Below are 20,229 nucleotides of genomic sequence, written 5' to 3' on the forward strand. Positions count from 1 at the left end.
TAGCGTTAACATTAACTAACTAGCTCGCGAGCGGAACTAGGGCCGCGTCCCAAACCACACACTTCTGCACTTCACACACTGCACTAATGAGTGCACTTCTAATGGTCGCGCGCTGTTTCTACACTATGTAGTGAGCTAGTGTTGCGGTTTGGGACGGAGCGGATCTTTAGCGCCATAAGCGGAGGATTGCTGACCCTCCAAATGGGACATAGATGGGTGGGATACTACACGGCCAGCAGCCCCTCTGACCGTCATATGAACATCTGTAATTAACGGCTCCTGTTACATCACTAAAGCAGCGCGCGCAGCTTCCTCTACATTGGTTGCTCACATGTTGTTTGGTTTGGCAGCAACTTCCACAATTGTGTTAAATCAAAATAAACTATTTATGTTCATTCAACTCTTGTTCTTTGTGTTGATTTAACATCTCAGTTCAAATCAAGACAAGCTGTTTGTGTTTAATCAGCACAAGTCCTGTGTTGATACAAAGCTCCTGAAATTTGATTTAATAAATTAGATTAGATGATTTTATTCCGAGACAATGTAGTCCACCCCCATTATTTAATCACAACTAGATCAATATTACAATATTAGCTATTTTAATATTTCCTTATAAATGTTTCAAAATGGGAACATTTAAATTCCATCAGTTAAAAAACGGTTAATCTATAAATGAAATATAAAGACGATTAAAAACCCAAATTTCAGTATCGTCTCGTTTAATACCTTCATTTTTTTGATGATTCCTAATATCGACGTCATTCACTGAAAACAAGAAGCAGTTTTGTTCTAAAACTTTTATTCCAGAACCAGAACAGCAGGTGTCCCCAGTCTAAATGTACCAACTTAAAACGTCAGTCAAATGTTTTCAACTAGAAAAAATAAAAGCAAATCTCTGCAGACGCAACAGTCATTATTATTCACACATCACACACAATCACCAGAGCAGTGATATCAAACATGTAGAGATACCTGCTGTAAGTGGCTCTTCTTTTGGAGGTTGAACCGTTACTAACCCAACCCTAACCCAACCCTAACCTATGGAAAATGATCATTCCCAGCATTTAGTATGTAAACAAAGCAAGGGGAACGTTACTTAGTGTTGCTTAATGTGGACTGTGGCTTAATTAGCTTTAAGCCCATTGGCCCTCTGAGTACTGATGATGTCTTACTTGGTGTGATGGCCGTTGCTTAATGGCAGTTTTGTAACAGTAATCAGCCGATTATTTTAATCCACCCTTTACAGCCAGAGTGGGCAGCCCTGGTCTTGGAGGGCTGGATTCCTGCACAGGTACACAGACCTAACCTGGCTATTAGCTGATAGGTTGAATCCTGTGTGTGAGGAGGCAAATCCCCAAACTGTGCAGGAATCTGGCCCTCCAGGATCAGGGTTGCCCACCCCAACTCTACGATTAACGGTTAGCTGTATTTCAGGTGCAGGTGCTTCTCTGATTTAGACCATTCAGGTCTTTAGTTTGAGGCCAAATGAATCTCACATTTTTCAAATTCACGTTCATTTTTTGGGAAGCTGTGCATTTAATAATGAGCTCATCCAGCACCAGTGAATGTGGTACATTTACAAAAAGCTCTCACAGTCGGACCGTATGAGTGCATTATTCATTTTCTGGGGTAAAGCTAGCACAGGCTTCCTCCGAGACCTGGGAAGAGCCACTGCATCTTTTCCAACTGCAGCTACACATCACTGGACATCTAAACAGGCTCGGAGGAAAGCGTCACCTGATAGAGGGAGACAGGGGGCCATCCTACCCACCCAGAGAGCAAAGCCAACTGTGCTGTCTTGGACACCTGGCCACAGATGGCTGTAGCCTCACCAAGGACCAAACTTGCAATCTTATGATGACTTTAATGCAGTTATTAACATTAAATGTACATTTAAATTACAGGCTTCCAAGTGTCGCTACCGTCTAAGTGTGAGCCCCGTCATCAGGAAACTGAGTTCAATCCCTGTGATGCTCCAGCCGTCTGTAGCCAGGAGTCCAAGAGAGCACAACTGGCCTCGCTCTCTCTGGGTGGGTAGAGTGGACCCCCTTCTACTTGGACCTACTTGGTCAAACTGATGGGCGGGCCTTACAACGCCACATTCACAGCCTGTCATGCCATCAACACCAATAGAAGTGTTTGCTCTGCCGTTAACAGAGCAAACATAAAAACATGTACTCACCACGAGAACTGGAGCCCAGTGAAAGTGCTGACTCCAGAAGAAATGCACTGACTGAGTTTGCCTGTCGATCTGAAGCAAAGAGCAAAAGAAAAAAGACTGACGCTGCACTTCAATGAAAAACGCACCTCTCTAAACACACACAGTGCACACAAGACCACATATTCATTTTAATGGTTCATATGTTTTTACAGCAGATCAGCTGGCAGCTAGCAGCTATATTAATGCAGCACCGTACCAGCTCCAAAAGTCCGTCCATCCATCCATCCATCCATCCATCCATCCATCCATCCATCCGTCCATCCATCCATCCATTGTCTAAGCCGCTTCTCCGTCAGGGTCGCTGGGGGGGCTGGAGCCCATCCCAGCAGTCATTGGGTGGATGTAGGAGCTCCAAAAGTGGTTTTGGATAAACCCAGTCCACCTCATCCCCGTCCTCCTTTTGATTCCATGGCTACTCCTCCCTCTGCTAACGCTGCTTTGGCAGGTTTCCCGCTGAACTTGAAGGCGAGGGCCTCTAGAAATCTATATCAAAAATAAGTGTCTACAAAATGGAAACTTTACAGGAGACGGCAAAACTTTCTTTGCTTTCAATGAAAGTTCATGTAAAGACACTTTAATTGCCCCCAACACCCCCCCTCCATCCCCCTCCCCCTCCCCCACCCCGCAGCCGCTCTGAAGAACATGTTGGTTTGAGGGCGAGCTCCTCTGCCCCCTAACGTTGCTTTGGTGGGCTTCATACTGAACTGGAAGTAGAGCTGATGACGCTTATGTCTTTCTTTAATAACAATAATAATAATAATAATAATACATTTTATTTAGTAATGGCGCCTTTCAAAGCACTCAAGGACACCTTACAACGGTTAAAAGAAGAATGGTAGAGTATAAAAGAGGATAAAAAACAAAAAACAAATAAACAGATAAACAAATCAATATACATTCAAATACTTTCAACCAGACGAGAAACAAGACAAACAGAGAAAAGTGGAGATGAGGAATCAGGAGTATGCAAGTGTGAATAGATGGGTTTTAAGCCGAGATTTGAAGGTAGTTAGACAATCAATATTGCGAATTTGGGTAGGAAGGGTGTTCCAGAGAGACGGGGCAGAGTGGCTGAAAGCTCTAGCTCCCACGGTGGACAAGCGGACTGGAGGGAGAGTGAGCTGGCCAGCTGACGAGGATCGGAGGGTGCGAGCAGGACTGTATGTCTTAAGGAGATCAGAGATATAAGAGGGAGCAAGTCCATGTAGAGCTTTGAATGTAGTTAGTAAGATTTTATACTGGATCCGGTAGTTGACAGGGAGCCAGTGGAGCTCTTTAAGGACAGGGGTGATATGTTCGGTTACAGGCGACCTGGAGATGATCCTAGCTGCTGAATTTTGAACTAACTGGAGTTTATGTAAGTGTTTCTGAGGTAAGCCGAAAAGAATAGAATTACAGTAGTCTAGTCTCGATGTTACTAATGCATGGACCAGAATAGCTGTGCAGCTCTTTGTGTATATATAGCGGATGTACACTGTAAAAAGTGGGACTGGGGTTAATTAATATTTACTAAATAATTAAAAGTTACATAATAAAAAAGAAGATATGCAGTTTAAAATCAAACTGAGCTGAATTCAACTAATTTAATGCTTTTATTTATTGTATTTTACACAATTTTACTTTAATATTTGGGGCAGTCGTGGGCTGGAGGTCAGGGATCTGGCCCTGTGACCGGAAGGTCGCCGGTTCGATCCCCAGGGCCGACAGTCCATGACTGAGGTGTCCTTGAGCAAGACGCCTAACCCCCAACTGCTCCCCAGGCGCCGTGGATTGGGCTGCCCACCGCTCCGGGCAAGTGTGCTCACTGCCCCTAGTGTGTGTATTCACTAGTGTGTATGTGGTGTTTCACTTCACGGATGAGTTAAATGCAGAGGTAGAATTTCCCCGGTTGTGGGATCAAAAAGTATCACTTACTTAACTTAATAAAATGGGCTGTGACACATTGAGTAGAATGTACTTAGATTTAGTCTGTAGCGCTAAGGATCCAGAGAGCTGATGGATTTTACTCATTAGGAGGTCTTTGTTTTCAATTAGCTGACACTTCCACCCAACCAGCTTCACCTCATGGACTCCAGACAGCGCATTTTAGGAGCTGCTGTCCTCCAACTTTTCCGAGGTAAGACCTTTTTAAATGTCGTTAGGGAGTTAACGAGTTGTTGTAGCAGCTGCCGATTATGTTGCACTGCAACTTACCAATAATTGAACTTTGCCTGCTGTCAGTCAAAGAATTTATATTAAATTAATAAATTATATTAAAAGCTGGACAGTCCCATCTTGAATGTTTTCACGAAATTCTGAAATCTGCAAGGCTACAGAACATCACTAACACTAGCATGCAACAAATCTCTTTACCATCTGTTTACATAAGATTATAATTTGATGATTCACAAAGCTCAATAGTGAAAAAGAAAATAAATAAATAATCAAATAATTTTGAGCTCTTTATTCAAAAGAAGAACCTCCCAAGCACCATGTAGATTGGGAACAACTGAAACATGAGCACAGTTACAAAGAAAACATGGGTACAATATATAGGCCTTCATCTTCACCACAGGCTCTTTGTAAATCGAAGGGCTTATAATATACAAGACTGTCTGCTTTGTTCACATCTAAACATCTAAACATTTAACCTAGTTGAAGAGCTTTGCCCGAAACTCACGAACTCTTGGAGACTCATCTGTTGTTATAATGTCAATGCTGTAGACTGTTGTCTGCACAAATGTGTAGAAATGGACCAGGGACTCATCATGAGAAAGACTGAACACGTAGTGAGACTTGAACAGCTCATCAAAGGCACCCAAGGATCTGGTGGCTTGGCAAGGGATGAGCTGCTTGTCCACAACGATGTAGAATGTGTGGATTCTCTTCTGAGCCCGGCCGACAGCAAGGATGTAAGGTTGTTTACCCTCTGCTCCTCGCAGATGTTCATCACTGCTGCAGCATGTCTAAAAAACAGAACATGAACACCTTAATGTTGGTTCAGCTAGTTACCCACACTCTGGGTTTGCTGCTTAAAGGAGAACTCCGGTGTGAAATGGATTTGGGGTGTAGTGAAACATAATTAAGAGCACCAACCTTTGTTGAACAGCACACCTCTGCTCGCCCCCCACATCCCGAAATCCAGCATTGTTTCAGTTTCTACAAAGAGGCTTTAGAATGGGCGCTACAGGGCATATTTTACTACTAATTCTACCAAAGAAGTGTGGAGATACTTTGAGCTTGTTAGCGGTGGAATAAACGATTTCTCTGCAGGGGCAAAAATATGCCCTATAGCGCCCGTTCTAAATGAGGTGTGCTATTCAACAAAGGTTAGTACTCGTAATTATGTTTCACCACACCCGAAGTCCTTTTCACACTGAAGTTCTCCTTTAATAAAACACAGTCGACCTGCTCAGTAAAGCACTTAGAATCTTCACTGTCAAGGAGAACAGTGGGAGGAACCGACAGCAAGTTTTCAACTGCTATGAATGAGATTTGGCCCAATGAGATTTTAGCAGATGAGACATATAGACCTTGTGAAAGTGCACCGTTTTGTCCTCTGCATCACTGGCACTGATGTTGATTCTCTTTCGTCCTGCTGTCGGTGGCAAGAGATGGAGAAGAAGCAGCAAAGAAGCCACGTCACTGTCCCAGTCTAATAAGCAGTGGGTGGGGGGTTGGAGACCCAAACAATAACTCGCCGTCATTAATATGGATTTGGAATACGCAAAAGACAAAACACTAGCCAACTGACTAGATACCAAGACTATCTTACTTACTGGTGTCATCATCCTCTGCATGTTTCTCAGCAGCGTTTAGAAGTCGGTGCAGCTCGGTTGACTTAGTCAGGTGTTTGGACTCTTCGATAACCTTCGGCTCGAAGGTCGTGTCCCACCTCTCAAGTAACCTGGAGGATGTTTCCTCACCAAACAGCAGCACAAAGTCTTGATTCAGCTGTTGATCAAATACACATACAAATGTATCAGTGGTCAGTGCGCTGTAAACAGCCAAACCAAATCAAAGACTGGACTTTAAAAACCAATGCACAACCCACTGGTCCTTTGACATCTAAAAAACGTGGGAATGTTTTCAGGACATCTGTGGTTCTCTGTGAGTCATGCACCAGGTTCTGGCGATGTTCCAAGGTCATCTTCATCTTCTTAAACACACTTGGTTCATCATGACAATGAAGAAGAAGTGATATAGCTTCCTGGCAGGCATCTCCATCAAGCTGCTCAGGCACTGATGCTACTGATCTTCTGCGATTTGGTCCTTGTGCTTGTGGCACTGTGGTTGCCTTAACTGGTCGTTGAGATGTATTCCTGGACATCGTCTTCAGGCGCTATGCTAAATATCCTGTGCCCTTTTCGCCATCATAGAAATGCTCCTGTTAATAAAACAATGACATAGATCCATCTTTCACTGATCTTCTTTGAAAACGAAACTGGGACAGTAGCAGGTTTGTAATTTTTTAATTTCTAGTGTAAAAACTGGGGCTATGAAAGTTAAAGCAGTTACTCAAGCAGGTAATCTTGATATTTTAACGTGTTTTTTTATCACAGATTAAAATCTGACAAACTTTACAGAGCTGACAATATAAACACAGCACTGCTTACTGTCGAGTTCAGAAGGTAGATCACTTTTATTTAAGCTGAAAAAAACCTCAGTACCTCAGCACATTACTGTTGAGTTAACTGTAACTCAGTACAGTAAAAAAGGATCTAGTCTGCCAGTCCTAAACCGCACTACACTACTACTGTCTCCTCCCACGCATACACGGAAATACCAGCATTAAAAATGATAGAGTTCTAACTTTGATACCACTCATTACATTTAAATACCCAATATTAAAAGCTTAGTTTTAAGGAGAAGAAAATGTGTGATTAATTGCCATTAATCAGAGAATCTGCTGTGATTAATCTGATTTTTTTTAATGGATTGACATCACCAGTAAAAACCCATTAACCCAATTCATTCTGAATGGCACTAAGAGCGTTCTCATTGATCGTTTTGTGGTCTGATCATAGCACACTACCATTTCAGTTGTCCAGGGCTACTTTGACAGGCCATTATAAGATCATTGTAATTCTATATATATTTTTCAAGCATTTAAAGTAAATCACTTAAAGTTCAAGTATAGCGACAGAGTGCATTTAGGCCGTGGCCACGCCGTGGGGAAAACACTCAGCTCAGTTTGAATAGAAGTGAATGGGAAATTGACTTGTAACAATAGCTCACTGAGACCTCAGGCAGGCTAAGCTAGTTAACATTAGCTAACACTGTGGTCAAAATGTTCTATAGAGTATTAAGCTGCATTTGATCAACACTCCTGTATCACTCTCAATCAACAGATCAAGTATAGCTGCACTATTCCATCTTGTTAGTAGCACTATAACCATTATCCTCACATTCTTCATCAGTCTGAATTAATATTGCATGTTAATAGCCTAAATAAACCAAAGGGTCACCAAGAGATCAATACTTGACCACCTGAACAACAATTTAAATTGGCCCAAGAAATAATGGAAATTAGTGGGTAGTAGTTTGTAGAGCTCACTACCTAAAGTGGCAGGTAAACAAGATCTAAAATTGAGCTCAAGTGTTTAAAGCATTTTACCCCTTCTGACACTTCGAGTTCTGTCTCTACGTAAAACTAGTATCATTTCTGAAAGTAAGTACTTTCTTAAACTTCCACAGCCCTTTGGAGAAAAAGGATCCTTCAGTGGAGGAAAGAGTGGAATGATCCCCAGGGCATACTTCTCCTTCTGTTTACGGGATGGAGTCCTCCTTTAAAGCAAAAGCAATATTTAAAAAATAATAATAAACATGTCCTACTACAGACTACAGGGCACCAACTCAATGCCCTTCATTTAAATAAAATCATTACATTCACTCCATATAAAACACTTCAGTCTAAAAATGGTTTAAACAGTTTAAGACGCACTTCCCCGCGCATCTCAGTCATATGGCTGGCCAATGTGTTGACCAGCTGTCTCCGGGTCCGATGACTCAGCGATTTCTCTGACATCTTGACCTCCAGGTTTCATAACCAAGGCATTTTCTACCATCTATTAAATCCACACGTGAGAAATGTTTTCACTGTACAATTCAGAACCAAACATTACTTTCATGGGATTTGCTGCAACGAGCGACTTTGTTGGTGACAAGTTCCACGAGCTGTGACTGGTTTGTGGACTCTTGCCAGTATCAAGTTATCGGATACGATCTACTGTACCATTTACTGTTCATGGCTGGCCAGTTAGAAAACGGGTTTCCTTCTTCCAGTTCGGTCCAACACACATCCACACAACTCTAAACTTCACATTTTGAAGATCAAAGTTTACTGATGGTGTTGAGAGTCCAAATTGTATAGATCAATTGCTCAAGTACCTCTTTTGCAGCCTCAGCCTCAGAAAACACTGTGGTAGGTGGGTTCCCGTCTCTGAAGTGATGAACAGGTCTGTCTCTGGAGCGTCGACTAAAGAGCTCATTGTCACTTGAAGGTGACAGGATATCCGTGAGGGAAGATGATGCTGATTGATCTAAAGGAGAACTTTTGCTTTAGATACTTGTATAAAAAAGGAAGACAAAATGATTCCAAAAGAGGTGCAGTGGTCTTCATATTTATATCACTGTGCCACACTATGGTTTATATAGCTGCATAATAAAAGAAAAAATGGAAATAATCCATCTTTAGTGACACTAACACACCTTAAATTGGAACGAGAGGATTTCATATGTTCACTCTACACTTAAAAGTGATAAAAAAAGGCAAAATAATACTGGTCATTATTTTATGAACAGTAGTTTACAGTTAAAATACAGGATACCAAGTGTGCACTTTTGGGTCATGGAGTGAAAGAAAAATCATCTAAACTTCAAAGGTCATTTGTTGTTTCAGTTCTACTGAACCATGAGGTCCAAACCTTGATATCCAAGTACTGCACTTCAAAAACCAGCACATTCGTGACCTGCTAGAAATGTGTTACTTAGGGGTGGCAAAGCCACCACAGATACATTTTATAGGGATTTTTTCAGAAAAATACACACAACTTTGACAGAGCAAGCTGTGGCTTGTATAGCAAGAATGGGAGGCTTAGAACCAAATGTACATTTGAAACTTATGCTGGAAGCATGACTGCAGTGACTACAACGGGACTTCTAACAAAACCCACCTTCATCAGACTCACCGTCACGTACTGTCAGGCATAAGTCAGGATTGGCCTCCATCAGTTCAAGAAGGATGTCTTCCTCCACTGCCGTGTCACTTTCATCACAAATGTGCAGTTCAGATGCAGCTGGGAGTCCCAAACTTGTCTTTGACTATAGGAAGATCAACAAGACAAGCCTGTACCAGGTTCAAGACTAAACCTTAGTATACAGCAAAAACCACGCGCCTTGAACACTAAGAGCTCCAGTAAAACGCCACATCCTCTGCATTTTTAAGCTGAAATATGAAGCCAAAGTTCCAATGGAAGCAAGAGAACACAGATTAGGGAAAAGGTCTGAAGAGAGAAGTTGTTGGGTTTATGGTGAAACCGGCTGCAGTACATGCGTAATGTTCTGTATTTACTGCATGTGGTTAATCAGAACTACACATCATTCATAATCAGAGTAAAACTTGATTGACATCTGTTGCAAGATGATGACTCACAAACTTCACCTGCAGCTTTGATTTTGTGAGTTTCAGTCAAATAAAATATTTTCATCATATATTTCAATTTTGAAATGAATATATTAAAGTTAAAACCTCGTCTCGTCTCGTGAGCCCAACATCACGGCTCGTCTCATGAGATGAGGGTCTTGTCAGACCCCTAGCCAGAAGCTCCCTGCCCTCTGGTGACTAATGCTGGCAGTGCCGTTATTAATGTGATGATGTGATTTAGAGAAATAAATGCCAGTGACAGTGATGATGATATAATAGCATAACAAACAACATTTGAATGAATCAGTTTGGGAAATATATATTTGTTTCTTCACCTACTTCAGTCCACACTGTGTGTATGGAGTCAGTTACTGAAGCCTTGGTCTTTGACTGTCAACAATCCTGTTCAGTTATAGATGTGAACAAACATACAAATAAACACAATAGACAAAGTCCCGGTTCTCAGATATTACTGAGGATATGTCTGTGTGTTGGACGATAAGTTAATAATGTAATATTCGTGACAGGCCCAGTTATTGAGCTCTCATTCCTAACATTTCAAAAACCTGCACACAGGAAATTCTGCAATAATTATGGGAAATGCTACTTACCTTCACTGATGAAGTCCAAACAGGTGAAGCCAGAGTGTAATCGGATGCACTTCTTGGTACCTTGGGATTTCACCTTCAGCAACACACTGGCGTGTCTCAGAACCGACACTCAACAGAGGAAATCTAGCTTCTACAGGTGCCAGGGGTCATGAGCTAAATCTCAACTTCAGCCAAACGGCCAGGAAAGCACAGAAAAAAGGTGATTCCACTGCTACTGGTAGATCCAGCCATGAACGCTGGGCTAAATCTGACCAATAACCAGCAAACAATGTTGCGTGTAAAGTTGTAAAAACTGCATTCATGCAAACGACAAACTACATTAGCATGAAAACCATGATGGCAAATTAGACACATTAACAAATGACTTGAAACTCACGCCTGTCTCTGCTTATATCCCCACAGCTACTCGCTCACAACTACAATAACCTGCTGGGGTTTGTGAGCGAGAACTTAGGCCTTGCTAGCTGTATCCTTATAGCACCATGATCTGCTGAATAATTCACTGCCTACTGGATCATTTCAAATATTTTAGGAATACTCTTCAATAAAATAAGCCTGCAGCGATGTTACACTTCACTGGAGATGAAATGGACGTGTCCATGCAGTAGAACCCATTCCGAGTCATGGACTGACTGAATCTGACTGATTGTAGGTGCTGTAAAAATATCCTTTTAAAACAAACAGTAGAAAAATGTTTGTCATGCGTTTCTCTCATACAGGGTGCGGCGCGAAGTGCAGTGCCGGTGGTTTTTGTAGCTGCAGCAGCGGCGGAACCGAATATATGAGCCTAACTGACGGAGCTGCAGCTGGAACGAGTGATGCGTGCTGATAAGAAGTGATGAGGCTGTTAAATCATCACCATCAGTGAGATAAACCAGAGCTTTATCCATCTCTCTCTTCTGTCCGCTCCTCTGCAGCCACTGTTAGCTGTAGTAAGAGAGTCTGTTAGGGAGCAGTACAGCGTTCGGCCCATGCCCCGCCCCCAAACTGTCAAAACCACGCCCTCTGAGAACTCCAGCGCGCGGAGAGCAGCCGGCGGTGCTGTAGTGATGGGAGCAGCAGCTCTTTCAGATGAACTGAATCATTAGAATCAGTTCACTAAGAAGATCCGTTCACCGAATCGTCCGGTGCTCGGCAGGAGGAGCCTTTAGGGGTTATTACAGGAAATATAAACCACATTACTTGACTCCATGTGAGTGAGTGGCAGCGCGGATGTGAACCACGTCCTCAGCAGCAGCTTCTCTGGGTGGCAGCGCGAATGTGAATCACAGCGACGGTACATTCAGTGAACGAATCAGTGAGTCGACGGAGCGCCGTCAGCACTGAGCGACTCATCCGAACGAATCGTTCGCGAACGACGACACTACGGTATCGTATTCTGAAAAGTGCGCGTGCGGTTCCTCTTTCTGTGCTCGTGAGTTTCACACTTCCGCTCACTAGTGAAACATTTCCGTGCGCGAATGTGAAACCGTGCAGGTTTATATCTTCACCGAGTTTCCACGTTAATGTGCCGCCATAAACCGGCTAATAACGCCGGCCGCGCTGGTTCAGCCGCATTAGTTTAGTCATAAAATCCCCACTTTCTGAATTTAAAGCTGGAATATTACATATTGTGAGAATTATCAGCAGCGCGGACGACAAAAAGAGGGAAAGACGTCACAGACCGCCTCATTGTAACCGCCGTGTTTCTCTGCGCTACAGTCTGTTCTGTTCTGGTTTCCTTCACTGTCATTTTAAAAAACTGTTTTAGGCATTTCAGTTTCTGACCATGTACCATTACCCTTAGCGTTTCTCCTTTGAAGACCTGCATCGCCCCATTTTACTCTTGTTATACATTGTGCACAATAACACAAGTTGCCCTTAAACCTTTATTTTTACTTTTGTCCGTTTCTATGGTGGTTTAACCCAAAGTTAGTGAGTCACTGGTTATATTCTTTCTTGTTTGATAGCACATTAACCTTGTAGTAGGCCTGAGTGATGCCGGTCTAAAAAATAATTAGCAAAAGTTTGGATTTCCAAAGTTCCCATATATATTTTATACCACCTCTTCTTCAGTATTTTATCACAGTGTATAACTCATGACTTTGAGGGATTTCCTACTTCCAGTCAGGAAATAACCCAAGATCATTTGTGGCGTCTACTTGGATTCAAACAGTGAAGGCGGTCTTTCTCTGCATAATACAGAGACTGAAATATCTGATGAGAGGGCAGCGGCGATGACGGAGTGGTTAAAAATAACACCAGACCCCTTAACCAAGTAGAAGAATACATGAAGCAGACATCCATCCACAGAGCTGAGTGGATAAGGGAGCATGGGTCAAAGACAGTGGAGGAGATCAAAAGAGAGCATCCACGTCTTTTGGAAACTCCAGGAATCGTAGGACATGCAAAGTCAGAATGCACTTGATAGTAAGTCCGAATTACTGAATGTTCTCTGTAATTTACTTGGAGAAGTAATTAAATTAAACGTATGTCTACAGATGCTCAGGACTTTGCCGTTCTACACCCAGCCTGTGCTGGGAAACGTGCAGAAAAGTGGACGCCTGTTTTCAGAGACAGAATTTTAGGGTTTGCTAGCCAGGAGAAGCAAGCTTCTGGACTTCTTTCAAGACTGGATTCTGTGTGTGCAGGTAGTCTTCACAGAGGATACCATGTTAAAAAAATAGTACACTCAGCATTTTAGTAAACATAGTAAAATGTATTCTCTGATTTACATCACATGAGAGAAAAAATGGAAACCAGTAGTTTTACAGCTGGCAGGTTAGAACAAGGTTTCACTTCTGAATTTTCTAACCAAAAGAAACCACAAAAGATTCGTATTCCTAATAAGAGATTCTTCTTTCCAGACGCGCAAGGTGACCTGGCTTTGAGATTATTGCCGGTAGTCCTACCAGCTTCTGTCTATAGGATCGGCCGGAAGACCTTCCGTCCGAGCTGTGAAGAGACAAGAAAGTCATTCATTGATCTACGACCTGTAAGTTGAGAGATATAAATCTGGTAATATTCTGCTCTGTCGTAATTACACACCTTCCTCTAAACTAAGTAGTTAGCTGTCTCAGATCACAGTAGGATGTCTCGGTCTTAAGTGGTTCCAGACTTATTTTGGTAGATCAGGTTATTGGCTGTATCCTGCCCAACGTCTGATACTTTAGTTTATTGTTTGTGTAGCGCCCCCTTAACTCTAGGCTACGCTATATGAGTTGGTGAGTTCGAGCTCTTTTCCTAATTTAGTTATGAGCTGTCAGAAGCTGCTTAAATACAACAGGCAAGTATAAATACAGGCTAGTAAAGGAACCCTTCTGAATAATATTTCACCTCAGTTATAATCTAGCGTACCAATTATGACCGGTGTGCTTAAGAGTAACACTCTAGACATGTGACTATTATAACACAACAAACAAAATCCCAGCTTCTTATGATTAATACAATTAAACACAGGGAACTGCTGCATCTTGGGCTGGGGTATTTATTAAAACCAGCTTAGAAAAAAATCAGAGATCACTCAATTCGGTCACTCAAATCTGATGTCTGTTTTGGTCTCATAACTAAAGAGTAAAAAATAAATAAAATACACTATTTAGTTTTCTAAGGTCTTCCCAGAAATGTACAGCAATACCCTATTAACACACAGCAGTAATGCAGGCACACTTACACTCAAACTGCATCAGTAAACTCAAACTGACCTGGTCAGAAATACTGAAATAAAAGGAAATTAAAATACGGGGGTCCCCTTTTTTCTCTCTGGGTGTGTCTCTCTTGGCAGGCCTGAACGCTGCTTGTGCACGTGGGGGCCTCGAACTAAATGGCAGAAAGAAACACTTAACTTGCCTCGACTCACTCAGGGTCTAGGATGGGGGAATGGAGTGGAGAGCTGCTACCTGGCCTCTGAGAGGGACATCCAGCGTGGCCGGAGGAAGCCTGAGCCTCGCGGCAGCTCAGACCGCTATCTGGTTTTCCCGAGGTGGTGTAGAAGATTCACCAGCAGCTGGTGGTCCCCAAGTCTCACCGACAAGCTCACCGAGAGGGCGGACTTCAGCTAGCAGGGAGCTGTATGACAGCCGGTGTTCTGAACTGTGCTACTCATCGAGCTGTCCTACTTCGATTTACTGCGCACGCGTACTTCGCTTTCTAAGCTAATCTGTAGGAAGGCTCATCAATTCTTGCTACCTTGGTTAGAAAGTGTGTAATTAATGGTGAGTGTTTATTGCTTTTAATTAATTTAATACTTTACACTATTACTACTGTATATTTACTGTAAACGCAAAAGTCATTAGCATTTTAGACAACGCCGCAGAAATGTTAGAAAAGTAATATAATACAGGTAGGAGGATCTGACACTGTATTTAGTCTATTGATATGTTCTACTCCTAATATAATACAGGTAGGAGGATCTGACACTGTATTTAGCCTATTGATATGTTCTACCCCTAATATAATACAGGTAGGAGGATCTGACACTGTATTTAGCCTATTGATATGTTCTACCCCTAATATAATACAGGTAGGAGGATCTGACACTGTATTTAGTCTATTGATATGTTCTACCCCTAATATAATACAGGTAGGAGGATCTGACACTGTATTTAGTCTATTGATATGTTCTACCCCTAATATAATACAGGTAGGAGGATCTGACACTGTATTTAGCCCATTGATATGTTCTACCCCTAATATCACAAAATAGTCGCGGTATTATTTTTGACATATCGATAGATACGATCTATAAATATACGCTACGGTAGGACGTCTCGGCGAAGTAGGACAAATCGATAGAACACCGGCTGGGCTGATGCCAGCAGAGCTCAGTGATAACGGCAGCGGCATCTCCAGGCAGAGCTTCACTTTATGAGGGAGAGTTTCCCTCGTTTCCCACACTCAGTCAGGACAGGCCACGCTGGGGCTTCTCTGATTGACCACCTGGCTCTGGACTTGATGAGAAACGTCAATATAACGTGTTTTACGTGACTTTTTCTACCTGTATCTGCCGCGTTCTCTCCTCTCCTCCTTCCTCTCTTTACACCCCCCAAGCACCTCCTCTCCTCCCGCCCCCCCGCGCAGCCAGAGCGCCAATCAGCAGGCGAGGCAGTGATACACCAGAGATTGACAGCTTTTTACAGCAAATGAGAACACTTAACTCCTGAGTATCAGACATGGCATTTTAACATTTTTATACAGGTTTTAAATAATTCTAAACATTTTAAAACAAGGTCACTTTATGAAATGAAATAAAAAGTTAGCCACCAATTTACCAGGGGCTACATTTGTGCTCCATTTTCACCGCTGACCTTCATCTAGATGTGAGCCTGTAAAGTGAGTGTGGCGCTATTAAAGGCTAAGCACCACTTTTGGACAGCCCTGGTGATTTCACATTGTTTTGGATACTGAAAATATATAAACATGACTTTAAATGAAATTGGCTGCTTAATTTTTCTTTAAAATAGACGCTTTTAATTAAACAGCCGGAAAAACCCGAACTCGCTACTAATTCCTGAACGGTACCGTGTGACGTCACTGGTGGACAACAGTGAACAGCGCCGCAGTACAACAGCATTATGACTGACTGGGACTGAGAATTTTCCAGCGCTGGTTCTTCAGATTCTGATGATATTTCTGAATTTGAATTTGAAAGAGCTGTATTGTAGAAATAGACCACCTTATCACTTAGTCCTGAGACTTTTAGTCAAACCACACCCACAAAAGCAGCTCATCCTGAGTGTAAACAGTGTCTAACCTATCACCTTCTCAGCGGAGCGCACAATGCGCTGCAGCCTTTGTCTGTCCCTGGCAGTGGCCCCAGTATACCACACTGTGATGGAGGAGCTGAGGATGGACTCGATGATGGCCGTGTAGAACTGTACCATCAGCTGGGCCGGCAGTTTGGCTTTCCTCAGCTGCCGCAGAAAGTACATCCTCTGCTGGGCCTTCTTGATGAGGGAGCTGATGTTCAGCTCCCACTTGAGGTCCTGGGTGATGGTGGTGCCAAGGAACCACCAAAATGCATCACATTAAAAGCTAAGAAGCAGTACTGTAGTTTTCAGTAGACTAACAGGTTTCTCTCTAGACTAAATTCTATGGTTGTTATATATGCAAACATTGGATGTCAGCTGATGCTCAGTGTTACAATAATCAGTTTCAAATTGGAGGACAGAACTTAGATTAGGACGTCCCTGATCAAAGTGGATTATTTCAGCATGTTAGAATTAAGGTGTAAAGTTAAAGTACTAATTCTATGTTTCAGTTTTCATGTTTACAACAGATTGGGACTAATATGGTGGAATACATGTCCGAGGCCACAAGACCATACCCAGTCGTTTTGGCTCTAGGTGCGTACCAACATACCAATGTGCAGTATTTCCATGTACAATGCAGGTTTCATGTGTCTTGGTTTTTGTTTTTGGCTTTTATTTATAATTATTTAGATTCTTAATATTTGTTTACTCTGTTTTGCTCTCCCCTTGCTGCTGTAACTACACTGGACTAATAAAGGATTATCTTATCATAGGTGATGATCAGCGTTGCTCCCAGTGTTTTGCGGTTTTGCGGAAAGACAGAAATGCAGAAGGTCAGATGGTTGTAGATTTTGCAGAGAGAATGGAAGTCCAGGAGAGTATTCAGAAGAAGAAGGCAGCTAAGAGAAAGTGGGATAACCAGAGAGATGAAGGAAGTAGGCAGGAGTGCTGTGAGGCTGGTCGCATAGCGAAAAGAATGGTGGCAAAGGATCAGGCCTATGATGAGCTGTATGAGAGGCTGGACAGTAAAGAAGGAGTAAAGGACGTGTATCGCTTGGCTAAACAGAGAGATAGAGCTGGAAAGGATGTACAGCAGGTTAGGCTGATAAAGGATAGAGAGGGAAATGTACTAGTGAGTGAACAGAGAGTGTTGAGTAGATGGAAGGAGTACTTTGAAGAACTGATGAATGAGGAAAACGAGAGAGAGAGGAGGACGACGGGGGGAGAGATAGTGGATCAGGAAGTGCAGAGAATTAGTAAAGTGGAAATGAGGGCAGCTTTAAAAAGGATGAAGAATGGAAAGGCAGTTGGTCCAGATGACAGACCTGTGGAGGTATGGAGATGTTTAGGAGAGAAGGCAGTGGACTTTTTAACCAGGTTGTTTAACAAACTCCTGGAGAGTGATTGTGTTACATTGTGTCTTTGTGGTTCTAGAGAAGGCAGATGATAGGGTGCCAGGAGAGGAACTGTGGTACTCTATGAGGAAGTCAGGTGTAGCTGAACAGTATGTTAGGGTGGTGCAGGACATGTATGAGGATAGTGAGACAGTGGTGAGGTGTGCAGTTGGAGTAACAAATGGTTTCAAGGTGAAGGTGGGGCTACACCAGGGATCAGCTTTGAGCCCCTTCTTGTTTGCAGTGGTGATGGACAGGTTGACAGATGAGGTCAGGCAGGAGGCTCCATGGACCATGATGTTTGCAGATGACATTGTAATCTGTGGTGAGAGTAGAGAGCAGGTGGAAGAGAATCTGGAGAGGTGGAGGTTTGCACTGGAGAGGAGAGGAATGAAGGTCAGTAGAGACAAGACAGAATACATGTGTGTGAATGAGAGGGAGGCAGGTGGAAAGGTGAAGATGCAAGGAGTAGAGGTCGTAAAGGTGGATGACTTCAAATATCTTGGGTCAACCATCCAGAGCAATGGACAGTGCAAAAAAGAGGTGAGAAATAAGGTGCAGGCAGGATGGAGTGGGTGGAGACGGATGTCAGGGCTGATGTGTGACAGAAGGATAGCAGCAAGAGTGAAAGGGAAGGTTTACAAGACAGTAGTGCATCCTGCTATGATGTTTGGTTTGGAGACTGTGGCTCTGTCTAAAAGACAGGAGGCTGAGCTGGAGGTGGCGGAGATGAAGATGCTGAGATTTCCGTTGGGAGTGACAAGGATGGACAAGATTAGAAATGAGCAGATCAGAGGGACAGTGAAGGTGGAGCAGTTTGGAGATAAAGCCAGAGAGGCCAGGTTGAGATGGTTTGGACATGTGTTGAGGAGGAATAGTGGATATATTGGGCAAAGAATGTAGGAGATGGAGCTGCGGGGTAGAAGGAGAAGAGGTAGACCTCAGAGAAGGTTTATGGATGTAGTGAAGGTGGACATGGAGATGGTTGGTGTGAAAGTATAGGAGGCAATGGATAGGGCAAGATGGAGGCAGATGATCCGCTGTGGCGAATCCCTGAAGGGAGCAGCCGAAAGAAGAAGATTATAATTATTGTTGGTGCTTAAAAGTGGTATTTTTTTAAGTGTAAGAATATATAATATGTAAAGTATGTGTTAAAATAATGTCTAAATTATACATTTAAAAGTAATCACAATACAACCCAAACTTTGGTTCAATTAACCCAGCATTCTAGTTAAAATTACAAAGCATTGAGGTTAAATGCTTGACCCAAAATGCTGGGTCAAATTAATAACCCAACGTGCTGGGTCAATTCTACCCAATGCTGTGTTTGTCCAATATTGACCCAGCGCTGGGTTGTGAAAATAACCCAATTTGGGCCAATTTCAACCCAAAGTTTTTTAGAGTGTAAGGTGGGCTTTACAAGCAGCACCACTACCTGCTTCTTCTCCGAGTTCAGCTCCTGCAGCTTTAAGGCTTTTGTTCTCGATGCCGCCATTGCGCTGTTGTTGAGTCTCCAGTGGGCGGGAAAGTCCAAACGGTCCTAATGAGCGCGAGGAAGACGCGTCACCGACTAACGGAGAACTAAATTAGCTTCGAACTCATCACGACATCATAACGAGGCGTTTCTGACTCGAGCCTGTTACCACACTGGCTTTAGCACCATAAGCGGAGGATTGCTGACCCTCCAAATGGGACATAGATGGGTGGGATACTACACGGCCAGCAGCCCCTCTGACCGTCATATGAACATCTGTAATTAACGGCTCCTGTTACATCACTAAAGCAGCGCGCGCAGCTTCCTCTGCAGAGCTGCTGCGTCACTGTATCTACATGATTTTACAGACCTGATCCTCCTTTTTAAGCTCTATTCTGCACTAATGACAGATTTTCTGTTGAAAAACTCCTGAAACTGTTTAAAGTCGTTAGATAAGCAGCTCCTGATGCTACAGAAGCTCTTTAACTCTAACCTGGTTTTGTCTTGTATTTAGACGCCCAGGAACGTTTCGCTCTCAGTCTGGACTCATCAAACTACAGATGCAGGTAGGAGGAACCTGAGCCTGATGAAGCTCTCAGTATGGTAGTAATCCAGATGAAGCATCGCTTCATTTCCCCGCCGCTCTTTTTCACTCTGAAATGATGTCGGCGTGGTGAAAATGAGCCGGCCGTGCAGAAGATGCAGTGAGATTTCACCACCAGAAGTGACGTTTAGAGACATTATAGACGCGTTTTAATCTTTAATGAAGTCCAGCTTTGTGTAATGTATTGTTGTTAGGCAGGACTGTGAAGTCCTATAGGCTGTGACTGAATACAACTTCAGCACAATTGAAGTTTGATTTAGTTTTGATTTTCTTTTGTTCCACATCTGAACTGAGACACAGCGGTGTGTGACCTCATGTCTGATATCTGAGGCTGCGGCTCCCTGATCCAGCACAAGTCCAGCTCTGAGGTTTGTAGGGTCAGTATTCCTGCCTAGTATGGGAGGGAATAAAACTCCCGTCCAGTTTTCTCTCGTCCCAGCAGTTTCTAACATCAGTACATTCAGCACAAAATGTCTTCACCATTTTAATTGGAGCATTTCACTTAAAAATCCTTATTTTCTAAAACAATTACACAAATAAAAAATGGGATTGATGGCGATTAACTATACACT

At 42.8% G+C, this 20,229-nt stretch overlaps 2 protein-coding genes and 1 long non-coding RNA gene across 5 annotated transcripts in view; 2 read left to right on the forward strand and 1 right to left on the reverse strand.

Annotated features, from left to right (window-relative positions):
* Nucleotides 1–400, forward strand: part of LOC119261974 — a 1,320-nt gene extending 920 nt beyond the window's left edge. The window contains exon 2 of the long non-coding RNA XR_005129311.1: nucleotides 1–400. This exon is cut by the window's left edge and continues 166 nt beyond it. This is a non-coding gene — a long non-coding RNA (uncharacterized LOC119261974).
* The window catches only part of LOC108416826 (NACHT, LRR and PYD domains-containing protein 12-like), a 578,836-nt gene that overhangs the window by 148,869 nt on the left and 409,738 nt on the right, over nucleotides 1–20,229 (forward strand).
* On the reverse strand, nucleotides 5,628–11,046 carry LOC119261949. 3 transcript variants are annotated; one of them, XM_037532521.1, is made up of 5 exons: nucleotides 10,457–11,046; nucleotides 9,391–9,523; nucleotides 8,591–8,742; nucleotides 5,980–6,154; nucleotides 5,628–5,855 (listed from the first exon to the last, which is right to left on the reverse strand). In XM_037532521.1, the coding sequence occupies exons 2-5, from the start codon at nucleotides 9,428–9,430 to the stop codon at nucleotides 5,683–5,685; spliced, it is 540 nt and encodes a 179-aa protein (XP_037388418.1). In that variant the 5' UTR covers nucleotides 9,431–9,523; nucleotides 10,457–11,046; the 3' UTR covers nucleotides 5,628–5,682. The 3 variants fall into 3 exon arrangements, 2 of the variants coding, with proteins under 2 accessions (XP_037388418.1, XP_037388416.1); XR_005129302.1 differs by lacking the exons at nucleotides 5,628–5,855; nucleotides 5,980–6,154 and adding an exon at nucleotides 7,668–8,268 and having other exon boundaries at nucleotides 9,376–9,523; XM_037532519.1 differs by lacking the exons at nucleotides 8,591–8,742; nucleotides 9,391–9,523; nucleotides 10,457–11,046 and adding an exon at nucleotides 6,255–7,339.

The sequence above is a fragment of the Pygocentrus nattereri genome, chromosome 2 (assembly GCF_015220715.1).
Source record: "Pygocentrus nattereri isolate fPygNat1 chromosome 2, fPygNat1.pri, whole genome shotgun sequence".
Taxonomy (NCBI): Eukaryota; Metazoa; Chordata; class Actinopteri; order Characiformes; family Serrasalmidae; genus Pygocentrus; species Pygocentrus nattereri.